This window comes from Hesperophylax consimilis, chromosome 3 (genome assembly GCF_061612785.1).
Source record: "Hesperophylax consimilis isolate HC1 chromosome 3, BYU_Hcon_1.0, whole genome shotgun sequence".
Taxonomy (NCBI): Eukaryota; Metazoa; Arthropoda; class Insecta; order Trichoptera; family Limnephilidae; genus Hesperophylax; species Hesperophylax consimilis.
In genome coordinates, this window is record NC_142838.1 from 21,086,818 (window position 1) to 21,099,491 (window position 12,674).

The window sequence follows — 12,674 nt, forward strand, 5'->3', positions numbered from 1 at the left end:
TTTTAATTTCTAGACACCCATATTTTCTGTCCTAGGGAGGGGGGGGGGGGGTAGACAATAGAATTTTCAGGGATGAAAATATAGCTTTAGATAACGTAGCTTTGAAGATAATTTTTGATACTTGTTTCTCAGACCTTGATATCATTGCGAATCAAATAAAGATTTTTCAAAAAAATCCTCTTGATATATTCGCGCGATACTTGTGGACGCAATGTATTGGTGCCAAGTACCTCGCCAACGAGCATAATTATTTATTCGCACGAAAAAATTCGCGGAGTTTTCGCCCTTTCTGAGCAAGGTCTTAGCCATTAGCTGTCGCGGGTCCTTGATGACACTGGTCATAAGATGTCGCGGGCCGGATGGAAGACACTAGCGGGCCGGATACGGCCCGCGGGCCGTAGTTTGGAGACCCCTGAGCTAACCCATAAATAAACCAATCACAGCTAACCTTGTTTGCTTGTATACGTTTTCTACGAATCTTAACCATAGATATACCACTCACGCAGATGCGTTGAACTCGACCCAGTGTTGCTATATTAAGAATAATCAACGAATTTTTATAAAAATCAAGAAAGAATAAAATTATCTGTTTTCATGCCAAATGCAGTTTTTCCATGTAAAGAACGATATATATTCTTGTTAAGCAACATTTGATTAGGATTTATGCATTATATTTTCTAAAAACCTTGATTGGGCGAACTTCATGGACGGTTAAGTGACAGCAAAATCACCGGTTCAGGTATAACATCGACCATCTCTAAAATTGAATTTGTCTCATATGACATTTTTGTCTGTGGTCAATGTTTTTTAGCTTGTCAGTTTTATATTTATCTTTTTGATTGTTTGTAAATTGTAAATGAGATTTAACGAAAAAGAACTCGCTTTAAAAAGCGATGGCAAAGCACAACTGGAAGGTAGATTATATTACAAAAAGATGAATACGACAACTTACTACTATCAAACAGGTAGTGAATTCAATTTTCTTTTCTTAACGCCTCCTCATGCGTACAAAAATATCTTGATACAAATTATCGTCTATTTTTGATTACTCTTGTTTCGCAAGATGTTACGGTTACTAATAAGCATACCTTGATCTTTTGAAATATATTTTACGATTCTTACAAATAATTGTCGTGGGTTTTTATATGCTTTCTATAAATTGATCTCGATAATAATTTATTTATAGTTACTGGACCAAGTTGTTTAATAATTGCATTTTAAAAATATACATTTTCTTTTGCTTCTTTCTTTCTCGAAGATAAAAGATGATTGTTTATTTTATTTCTCATTTTATTATGTTTCTTTTTTACTACTTTATATGAAAAACATTTACCTCAATAATGTACAGACCAATAAAAAAACCCTTTAAATATAATGTTATTTTCTTTCTTTCAGTTTTTAAAGAAAAACTTTTCAAGTTAACAGATAATTTTCTTTTTTATTATCGGATTGATGAGAAAAGACCGTCTGGTGTCTTCGTTTTAGAAAATGCCTCTATACAAATGGAACATGGGCAGGATTCTCCATTTGCTTTTTCTATATCTTTTATGTAAGAGTCTTTACTTTATTGAATGGCTATTTGTTAGATACGTTTTAGTCAAATTTGTGCTGTTTAATGTGATTACATTATCTCAGATGCTTCTGGGCAGATTAAAGTTACAGTTCTGTTATTCGAAAATCAATTTTAAACATTTGACACAGTATTTGTAAAAGAAATATAAATGGCTAAAATCTATTCAAATAAGGCTTGTCGATTTAATTAAATACCATTTTCTCTATGAAATATCAATGTAATGAAGTATATTCTAAATTAGGATCTGAGTTGCGTAATTATTGAGACATAATCTTGATTACTGGCCTGAACTAGTTACTTAATACTATTGGTAAATTTTGTATAGCGCTGTTTACTTATTTAAGCTGTCTGATATGATGCATGAACACGCCCTCACAACATGGATTGATTAATCATAAGCTGTGTTATCATATAATATTTATGTGTAATGATACCTATAACCAATTGATTAATCAGTCTATTTTTTATTGATGACATTTTAGAGATGAACCTGAAAAGAGACACATGTTTTCTGGAATGACAGAAGCATGCGTAACTCAATGGGTAACGAAGCTGCGATGTGCATCCTACGAGTACTTGAGATCACAACTTTACGTCTTGCAATCTAAAATTTACCTCAACACTGGAAAGGTAAATGTTAGAAGGCTTTTATATTTTATTAATGCGATTTTTATAAATGCGTTGATACATTTGTAAATGTATTTTAACATTTCGCTTACAACGGTACTCTCAGTAATCTGCCGCTCGATTACCTGACAATTACTGCAATCCACCGTTATTTTTACTATTCGGAAGCACAAAATCAAACTCTTCAATTTGCATGTTTGCGTATGTCAAATTTAGTAGTTCATCGCGTGTCTAGACTCGAGAGTCAAGCTTTGTACACCACGATTAGTATATATGCACTTTAATCTGCTGCTTTCACTAATTGGAGACTATCACGGTTTTTTTCCCTTAGTAGTGTAGAATCAAAAGCAGCTTTCAAGAATTATTAATTAATACCTTTTTAAATGATTTAATCAATGTACTAGCTGAAGTCCCCGGCAATGCTTGTGCTTTAAAGCAGAATATTGATACTTCTTGATGAAATTGTGCACTCTTGACTGTCAAAATAAGAGGAAAATTACTGTCTACATCTGATTTAAAAAACTCTACTTAATAGTTAGTAAAAGTGGATGGTTTTCGAAATCTTATGTAGATAGTCAACTTCCTCTTGTTTTGAAGGTCAACTGTGCAAAATCTCATCAATCTCAGAGTAAAAGTGTAGATTTGTATAAAAAACAAATCCACGCTGCTCGCCATACACTCTTCTTTACATAAATAGAAATATGTAGATATATAAATTGTATTTCAGTCCCGTTACAATGCTTTAATGAAACAAGTGGTGTTGTAGGACCCCCTGTTGATGGTACCCCGCAATGAAGGCTCCATGAAGTGGGCCCCCGGACAGCCCATGCCCACCGAACACCACCTAACTGGTTTTGTGAGCCACCTCTCTGTGCAGCAACCTTCTTCACATGTCATGAGGAGTAAATCGTTTGTCAATGTCTTAGAAAATGTTCACATTTCCAAGAATGAAGAACCGTTAGAAGACCCATGGAAAAATCAACCGCGTTTGGGTAGAAGCAAAACCACCGCTCACATGCATTCTAAAAGACAAAACCCTTTCAATTCCAAAGAAGCACCTTCACAAGTAACACTTCGTCCGGCACCCAGCCCTCCGGCTAGAAAGAAGAATTCTCCTCAAATGCCAAGAAACAACATCACCAATTCTGCTAGCCAATCTTCCCTGGAGCACATATTTGATATGGATTTGATCCATCCCAATTCCATTCTAAGTGTTCCTCCCCGACCCCCCCAGAGGAAAAATCCCACCAAACCTCCTTCTGGGCCGATTGAATCCAATAACCTGATTGTGTTTGCAGACGTCAAGTCTAGTGAGGTGGAAACGGAAGATCTTATAGAACTGTTTTGACATAATTCAGCGTACCTGTTTTAGTCTAAGATCAATTTTACTAACCCATTTGCCATTTGCCAAATATTGAAAGAAAATCCTGCCGTCACTTCCACAACTTTAGTCTTGGTCTAATTTTTGAAGTTATTTGTACATTTATCTGTGTTTAGATTAATTATTTATACTTTTAAAAATGATTTATCAATAGTACAACATTGTTAACATTATCAAAACAATATTATATTTAGATATTACAATATTATGACAGCAAAATTACCAGACACGGCCAAACATCAAAATAATTTGAAGCAAACCTGTATTTTTTTAAGTATTGCCAATATGTCTATTCGTCCATTTTTTAATGAGTAACAAATTCCTTATATAAAATTATAATGACATTTTCAACATAAAATTGTACAAATCCATAGTAGAATTAATGCTTATAATTGTAATGATTTATTTAAAAAAATACATTATATTGAATACCTAGGTGAAAATTGTAAACGATTTATTAATAAGTTTGAACGGATTTATCTCCATATTTCACCACATTTCGATTTATATTTAAGTTTGAATGGATTTATGACCATATACCATCTATGTATACCATATGCTACTTTGTAGACAGGTAAGTTTTTTTTTTTAATTTTTAGGCTTGAATTTATTATAATTGGCTTACGGCTGTATTGCTCTTAAGCTTGCCTAAACGCTGAGACCAGAGTAGGTTATGATAGGATTTAGGAAGCTGTCGACGTTCTGTAGAGTTTTGTAATGGTATTTGCAAGCTACTATATAATATGTATCTTGAATCATGACCACAGTGATTCTTCACCCATCACCCTTCACATATTGTGCGTAGTATTAAAATATGGCTGCCAACCCAAAAGACTCATTATTGAAAATCTAAATCAAACAATCTATTGTAAATTACGTACCTCCGTTTTCACTAATCTCTAGCAACATCTGCTTTGGAAGCAACATACATAATAATCTTATGTACATGACTTACTTTTAAGTAGATATCTATAAGCTATGAACGAATTTTACCTCTCAGAAGATAATGATCTGTAGATTAATAAATATTACCTTGTGATAGTATAATAACTACATGTATTTTTCCAGTCTCTTGCTGATTTTGCTATTTCTTAAGTTTTCCTTTTATCGATCATGTGATGTATGAAATCAAATGAAATAAAATATTTTTTTATGGCTTTTTATTCATTTTTTGTGTACATAATACTAAAAATATATTAAAAAAATTTAAATTATTTTCACATTACCCATATATTTCTTGTAACGATGTTAGCATAATATGTGTATAAATAAATTTTATCCAAAAGTACAATTTTATTTTTAAATCTCTTTAGTTTGTAAATCATATACAGTGAAATCTCTTACAAGGTTTTCTTATAAATTCTCCTTATAAGGTTTTCCTAGGATAATAAAACTTATGTGGGATAAATTAGGCCATTTTTTAAATACATTGTTCAAGAGACTGAAAAAACAAAACTTCTTAAGCATTCGGAATTTATAACATATTTCTCTTGAACACTTTAAGTTTTTAAGTTCCTAAAAAAATATGTGTTATTTTTTAAGATAATATCTATATATTTGTAATGCTGAAACGATAATTACAGTCGAACTTGGTTATAGCGAGTTCATGGCTATAATGAGCAATTACAAAACAATATTTTAGTAAGTCTTATCTTCATATAATTGTTGACTGTTATAACGAGGTCTAATAACAACTAAAGATATACCGAACAAATAATTTTGTCAACACAATTTTTGAATACATATTTTTTTTAAATGATTTATTTTCAGTTGTTTTTTACATAGTGTCTTACAAAACTGAGTAGTATTCAGGTAAGTTTTTAGATTCTCACGGCCAAAAGCATTTTTGTTGTTTGTTTTTGGGGTGTTATGCCGTGTTGCGCTAACTCCTTCTTTAGCCGACGTTTCGGACAGCGTTGCAGTGTCCATCATCTGCCCTGATGATGGACACTGCAACGCTGTCCGAAACGTCGGCTAAAGAAGGAGTTAGCGCAACACGGCATAACACCCCAAAAACAAACAACAAAAATGAGTAGTATTCAGTTTGATTGAAAGAAATCTCTCATTTTTACAATTTTTCAATATACAGAGGTATTATCAGAGGCGGCTCTAGGGATTCAGTCGTGGTAGGTCTTTTGAAAAAAATGTGTGACTAATCTTTATTTGATATTGTGAAAAATGCCCATATATTATTAACTATATCAATTTGTTATAGAGTTTTAGAGTCGCGGACTCTAAATAAATATTATGTTAATATAATAAATTGGAAATAAATACACAATCCATGTACTTACGGCAAATTATTTTTAAGATATTAAGTTTTAATGTAGTTGTCCACAACATTAACATAAATAAAATCAGTGTTTGATTCTATTTGACAATGATTTTTGACGTTTTTTGTTTTGTTTCATTCTAAATCGATAACAACATAAATAATTATTCTAATCCTTTCCCGAACTATGCAATTGAAAAATAACCATTGTTCCACACACTACAAGCGTGTAAAATGAAAAAACGACATTTGTTTATGTCACCATCTCTGTAAAACATATAATATTCACCGTGTTGTCTCCCCCACGGTCATGACCTAAGCGTCCCTAAACTTTCTTCGGAAGCTAATTTTTACTTCGACGAAAAATATAGTGCCATCTCGTTTATTCTATGGCGCGCGTAGGGACAGAAGATGCCAAATTGGACATTCTTTAAATTGACCCAGCGAATCGTGTGGACTTGTGAATGAAAGCTTCTATTAGAGACAACAGATGTCACTGCTAGTCACTCGCCGCCGCCGCTGTTTCGCGTTACATTTTAAATGTTTTGATGCACATAATTGATTATTATATTTATTATTGTTGTCTTATAATTTTGGGGGGTCAAACACCAATTGACCTAAGGGAAGAACCGCCACTGGGTATTATCATTATATATATTTTTTCTAATAAATGACTTTAATTTATTCATTGATACCTATTGTATCTTAATAATAACAATTTTTTTTTTTTTTTTACGAGATGTACTATACAAAATTTTTGCAGTATACTAAAACTAGGTGTGATTTCTACGACGTCTATCTTATAGGTACGGTACGTTTTTTTTACATATTTCATATTAGGTATTCTACATTCATTATTTATACTTAGGTATACGTTTTCATGTTCTATAGAGGTAGAAAGACCTGATTTTTAAATTTATTTTAGAGATACATAGATGTCTCTCTTTTTATGTCTTCATGTAATTTGTTAAACATGAACGGGTCGTTGGGTCTGAAAAAATAGTTGGGAATTATTCAAGAATTTCCTATCCCGTTAGGGACGGATACATATTTTTATGGCACTTCCTGTGTAAGATTGTAGGCTATGTGAACCATTGCTATAAATCGGGCACAATGTAAAATTTTCATAAAATTGAAAAGCCATGCAAAATTTGAGCTTCGCAAATTTGTTCCCTTTTTACGTCTCCTTTTGTATTACAACATTTACAACTAATCGTGAGTTTTGTTTTAAAAACCAATAAATATGTTTATGAAGGTACCTTGTTACGAGTACCTACATCCCTGCACGGGGTAAATTTATGATTAATTTTTATTAGTTATTCACAACTTTTTCAGCAGAGGGGCCGCTTTTGCCTATTTTTCAAGCAGGCCGCGACCTACAACTGGATTTTTTTTTGTTTTCTTTGAGGGGGAGGGGGTTGACAGCGATATTCAAGAGTTAAGGTATCTGTTGATTTTTTTAAATTTCGTGTTATGAAAACTTGTTCTTCAAATTTGGTTTCATTTAGGAAATGAAAAAAATTAACCAAAACTCTATAAAAAAATGTTCTCAGCCAGGGTTTTCAAGAATTACCCAAACATATATATTTTTCTCTATAGCCAAGTGGGCCGTATGAAATAGACACGCGGGCCACGAGTTGACAAGTAAAATTTCACATGCGAAAACCAAAACAATCCAGTAAGTAAGTTATTTATGACAAATGAGATTTAACAAGCGGTAGGTACAGTATGCACAAGGTAGTGATATTTTTCTTAGAAGCCTTGAACCATGTGATGATAGTTATAATGCGTTGATTGTTTTGAAGAGGAAATTGAGTAGCATGATAGTGAAATCTTTAAAAAGATCATTGATAATAAATTTGATTAATAAATTTTTTTTTTAATAAGTAATTTCTACTTGTATTTTGAAAATATACTGTACTTTTGCGAATATATTGGTAGTAGAGGCAGGTAGGTAGGTACACACAACTTTTAAAAAACCTGTTTTGGATATAACGATGAATGGCTATAAGGAGTCCCCTCGTGTTTGTTGTATCCAAGTTTGACTGTATATTCCAAAATTATGTTTTTAAATACTTTCATATTTGTTTATAATTTACACTATTTAATTAAATTAGTTAATCCTATTTCTTATTTTAAAGAAGTGAGTTGTCTATATTATTTTAAATGTACCAAACATAAAGTTGATGTAACATTATTTATTTTATAAATCAATACCATGTACTTGCTTTACGATTTTTAAAATGTACAACAAATACCTAGTCCACACAACTGTATTACTAACATTTATATTTAATTTATGTTAAAACCTACTGGGGCGTACATAAATAAATAATGGGTGAAAACAGAATTTTCACAGAACATTAACTAATATTAACTTTGAAATTTGATGAATTGTTCAAGTTCTGTAAAATAACTGTCCCTTATGAAATAACTGTACCTTACATTCACAAAATCGGTAGCCAACCCTGCGGGCTTCTTATTTAGATAATCAGAAAGCTGGCGAACTTGAACTTACAAATTACTCGCTAAAATGATAACAGGTTCATGTTTATCTATTTATCAACATGTTGGTTACGGATGTTGTCAATGTATTTCAAGGAAATCTGTGCTATGGGAAATAAGGAAATAAGCAGTAAAATTATTAGTCCGAGTTATGTTCAGTTGAGTCAAGTCAATAATGGGAGTATACAAATTATCGTTGGTGGTGTTGATTATAAAATGTTTTGCCATAAGGTAAGTCTTAAAATTTTTGTGCGGTATTTAATTCATCCTTTTCAATTGGCGATAAATCGACATTGAGCTTTTGAAACTCTTCCATGTGATAAATACTATTTACTTTATGTTTTATTAATAGGAAGAATAATCCCAATTCAATTCTTCTATTTTTAAATAATTACAGTAAAAAATATTCTTTAACCCGATGAGGTATGCTGATGATGTATACCCGTGAGGTATGCCAATACATCTGCATGCCTCTTTGGTGCGCAGTGCCGATATATGGGCTGGACCATAGAAAGTGTCTTACAAGCCTTCTTTCAGACACCATTTTTACCCCCCACCCCCTCGGAGTAACCCTTGCGCACTCAACCCCCCCGGAGAAACACAAGTAATCAACATAAACTGAATGCTGCAAGTCGCTGCGTGGAAAATTAAGTTCGCCATAGTAAGGTAACTGTCTGCAGCGCGGTTCAGTTTGGAACTTTTCTGCGTAGGGTCTTACAGCATTTGGTTTATGTCGATTGCTTATTGACGGGCTTAGTTATGCATGGGCAACATGTCACTTGATACTCAACGTTCCCGACCAGATCTCCCAATTATCCACTTCATCTCGCGATCTCCTGCAGTGGCACCAATATATCCTGATGTTTATTATAGTTTTATTATCGTCCATGTTTTTAAGCCCTTATGGATGATATATTTTCATTGTTTTCTGGACTGAATGATTTATTGAAATAAGCAAAAATATAAGAAGATTCTAAAATACCAGTAAGAACATTGTAATTGGAAATAGATATTCAATTCTTATAATGAATTTGTTATTTAAATGTAGAGGTTGTAAATTTTTACATATTACGAAATGCGTTCAAATAGTCATTTGTTTTTGTTTTTTTTGTTTTTTTTTGTTTTTTTTTGTTTTTATTTTTTATTTTTTATGTGACACCTCACAAGAGTGTCCCTGCCTGTGGAGTGCACAGACAGGGGAACTATGTCACCACCCGGTTGGGCGGCGTTGTGAGGCGGAGTAAGGTAGGGGCTGTAGGAAGGGATTTGTTAATGCGGGCCTTGAAGAGGCTCGGATTATAGGAGGGAGGAAAAACAGATGCCGATAGCTCGTTCCACATACGAGCCGACTTAAACAAAAACGAGTCGTAAAAACGGCCCGTTCTCATGAAGCCAACGTCAACCGTGAACGGGTGTTCAGTTCGTGTCTGTCGAGTTTCGCGCACGTGCACCGGTGCATCAGGAATCAATGCTGCTAGCTCCTTGGAGCAGGCTCCATTGAAATACCTGTAGAACAGACACAGCATGCCTACATTGCGTCTATGCATTAGAGAAGGCAATCGGTCTGTAAACAACGGATTGTCAATCAGACGGATCGCTCTCCTTTGCACAGACTCAAGCAGGTTTATCAAGTATTTTGGGGCACCAGCCCAAAGGTGGCTCCCAAATTCAATAGCTGGGCGGACTTGAGACTTGTACAGGGTCAGCAGCTGGTCACTGTTGAAGAATCTCCTAGCCCTGTACAAGACGCCCAACTTTTTTGAGGCCTGATTTACTCGGGCTTCTATGGATCCCCGATACTTGAGCTGGTCTGATATAGTAACTCAAAGCATTTCAATCTAGTCTTTATTGGGGAGAGTGCTCCCATCAAATTGCACCAGACAGTCATTGATCTCCCTCTTTGCTGAAATCAGACACGCTTGGGTTTTTGAAACGTTGAAACTGACCAAGTTGGCCTTACCCCAGGCACGAACCATCTCTAGGTGGTGGTCAATTTTTGCTTCAAAACTTCCCGAGCTGTTCGGACATCATAGGTGGAAGGGGGCCTGTCAAAAAGATAACCCTCGTGAACGGTGCTGTCATCAGCGTAGCAGTGAATTGGTGCACATTCAACGAGATCATTGATGTGCAATAAAAACAGCGTCGGAGTAAACAATCAAGAAATCATCACCAGTAATGAAAGTATAGGTTAGATTTATTTTTTTTGCAAATGCAGTATCGACCTATGTACAAATTTTAATTTTGCATCAACACTCATCAGCCCCCCCCCGCTTCTCGAACTTCTGGAGAAAATTATTTGAAAGAAACACTGCACGCAAACTTGGTTGCAGCATGGGTAACACATGCCCCTGTCACCCGCTCATTCGACATTGAAAATATTGGAAAATTCTTTTTGTATTTAGCAAATAAAACAAATCGATATTTGGTCAAGTTAACCACTTGACTAGTTGACTCCAGTCCTGAGGAGGAAGATTCAATCATCATTCAAAACCACGTTTTTTAATTTTTAAAAGAGACATTTCTTACAAAACTATGCAAAAACAAGGGGTTAAACATTCTTTTAAATAATTACCACATTGCATCTCAACTATGCATAACAAAAGTGCTTTTGAATAAAATATACTTTATGAAAGGATTTACCTACATAATAAAATATTTATCGTAGTTATTATGCATTATCAATATGATTTTATCATACGGTTAAAATATTTTCAGAAAATTATGATTATATGAATGTTAATGATCTTCTAATTGAATGAGCATGCACGAATTTGAGGAAAGGATAAAGTGTGCAGGTGTCTCAATGAGATGGCGAAAAGGGTTCTTGGGAAATAAATAATCTATAATATTATCTATATGCATTGTACTTGGTATTTGACAATGTTTTTACTTTTATAGTAACATTGGTGCTCGTATCAGTCAGTATGCTTTCCCAAAGGACTTCAAATTTGGAATAGCTACATCAGCCATTCAAGTGGAAGGAGGATGGAATCAAAGTGGTGGGTAGTTTTATAAAAATACAGTACTGTAAAAATATCGTATCGAAACAATATTTTATTTCTTTCTTGAAAGAATAGAGAGTGTATATGGACCAACTATTATTCATATTTATATTGCTTACGCACGGGTGCACACAAATAATTCATTTTAATATTTTAAAACGATTATAATATATAACTTGAAAAAGTGTTTTCCTGAAATAATTAAATAATGTCTAATAATGAAATAATGTCTATGACAGAACAGATTACGAATTCTTTTAAGTATTTCATCTTTACCCACTGGTTTTATCGTTTTTTTTGAAATTATTGTAATATACTAAGAACGATAATTTGTAGCATCTTCCAATATGAGTATTTTTAAAACTATTATTATTGATATATTAAAATTATTATTACGAAAATAAATTAATGCTATGAATGAAATTTAATAAATCTGTATTACCGCCATCTATGCATCCATTCTCACATTAAGTTAAACAATAATGAGATAATTTCGAATGTGGGGAAAAACTTACAATAATAAAAAATATTACATTGCACGCTTTCATGTTGTACGATACAACATGCAATACTCATTGATAAAAATCACTATTCATAAAAAAATATCAATAATAATAATCGATTACTTATAAAACTTTTTCAAGCAAATTATCAAACAGGTAGGAAATCATAACTCTGTTATATATCTATCTATCTCTACCTATATATATATATATACATTTACATTTTTATTCATATATATAAATAAAAATGTAAATTTTGGTTTGTTTAAAATCTCCGAAAGTTTTTTCACCGATTGCTTATTCGAATACGCGTGTGTTTTTATATACGTATATTTTAGTATAGATGTCACATGTGACAGGTAAAAATATGCCTTTTTTAAAAACAGCGTTATCTGCTAGACGTGAAAGCAATACGCGCTATTCTTTCTCTGTATGTACACAGACTGAGCCATAGCAACGCGTGGCTGGGTACAGCTAGTCTATACAAACAAAGTTGTTGGACAGACATGCTTTTTTTTAAAAACAGCCCCATTTGTTGGAGGTAAAAGCAATACGCGCTACTGTTTTTCTCTAAGCACAGACAGACTGAGCTACAACAACGCTTGGCGGGGTACAGCTAGTTAATAATAAAATTATTATAATAGAATACGTATGTATATAATTCTTTTTGATCGCTTGTTTCTAAAATAATATCGTCTCCTGTAATATAGGCAAACACGCATACATCAACTTGCCAGCAGGGGTACTTACCAGTGGCGGCCGGTGGTCAAAATATGTGGGGGTTCACTGGATTAAAACATTAAGTCATAAA

The 12,674-nt window shown here is 33.3% G+C and overlaps 2 protein-coding genes across 4 annotated transcripts in view; both read left to right on the top strand.

The window, feature by feature from the left end:
• The first annotated feature begins 807 nt into the window (after nt 1-807).
• Nucleotides 808-4,799, top strand: LOC149425114 (uncharacterized). Of its 3 annotated transcripts, none has more exons than XM_089650967.1 (4): nt 808-965; nt 1,396-1,549; nt 2,056-2,203; nt 2,967-4,799. In XM_089650967.1, the coding sequence occupies exons 1-4, from the start codon at nt 857-859 to the stop codon at nt 3,546-3,548; spliced, it is 993 nt and encodes a 330-aa protein (XP_089507093.1). In that variant the 5' UTR covers nt 808-856; the 3' UTR covers nt 3,549-4,799. The 3 variants fall into 3 exon arrangements, with proteins under 3 accessions (XP_089507093.1, XP_089507094.1, XP_089507095.1); XM_089650968.1 differs by having other exon boundaries at nt 814-914; nt 1,426-1,549; XM_089650969.1 differs by lacking the exon at nt 1,396-1,549 and having other exon boundaries at nt 826-965.
• Nucleotides 4,800-8,439: 3,640 nt separating this feature from the next.
• The window catches only part of LOC149425115 (myrosinase 1-like), a 46,853-nt gene continuing 42,618 nt past the window's right edge, over nt 8,440-12,674 (top strand). The window contains exons 1-2 of the mRNA XM_089650970.1: nt 8,440-8,589; nt 11,257-11,357. Of these exons, the coding sequence (XP_089507096.1) occupies nt 8,534-8,589; nt 11,257-11,357 (157 nt within the window). The 5' untranslated portion in view covers nt 8,440-8,533. The remainder of the gene's footprint in view (nt 8,590-11,256; nt 11,358-12,674) is intronic.

What these genes read in the sequence shown, in the direction of transcription:
- LOC149425114 (XM_089650967.1), top strand. Translation starts at nt 857, where the DNA reads ATGAGATTTAACGAAAAAGAACTCGCTTTAAAAAGCGATGGCAAAGCA. An exon ending in GCTTTTTCTATATCTTTTAT is followed by an intron (nt 1,550 to 2,055) that starts GTAAGAGTCTTT and finishes ATGACATTTTAG; the next exon opens with AGATGAACCTGAAAAGAGAC. An exon ending in TTTACCTCAACACTGGAAAG is followed by an intron (nt 2,204 to 2,966) that starts GTAAATGTTAGA and finishes GTGGTGTTGTAG; the next exon opens with GACCCCCTGTTGATGGTACC.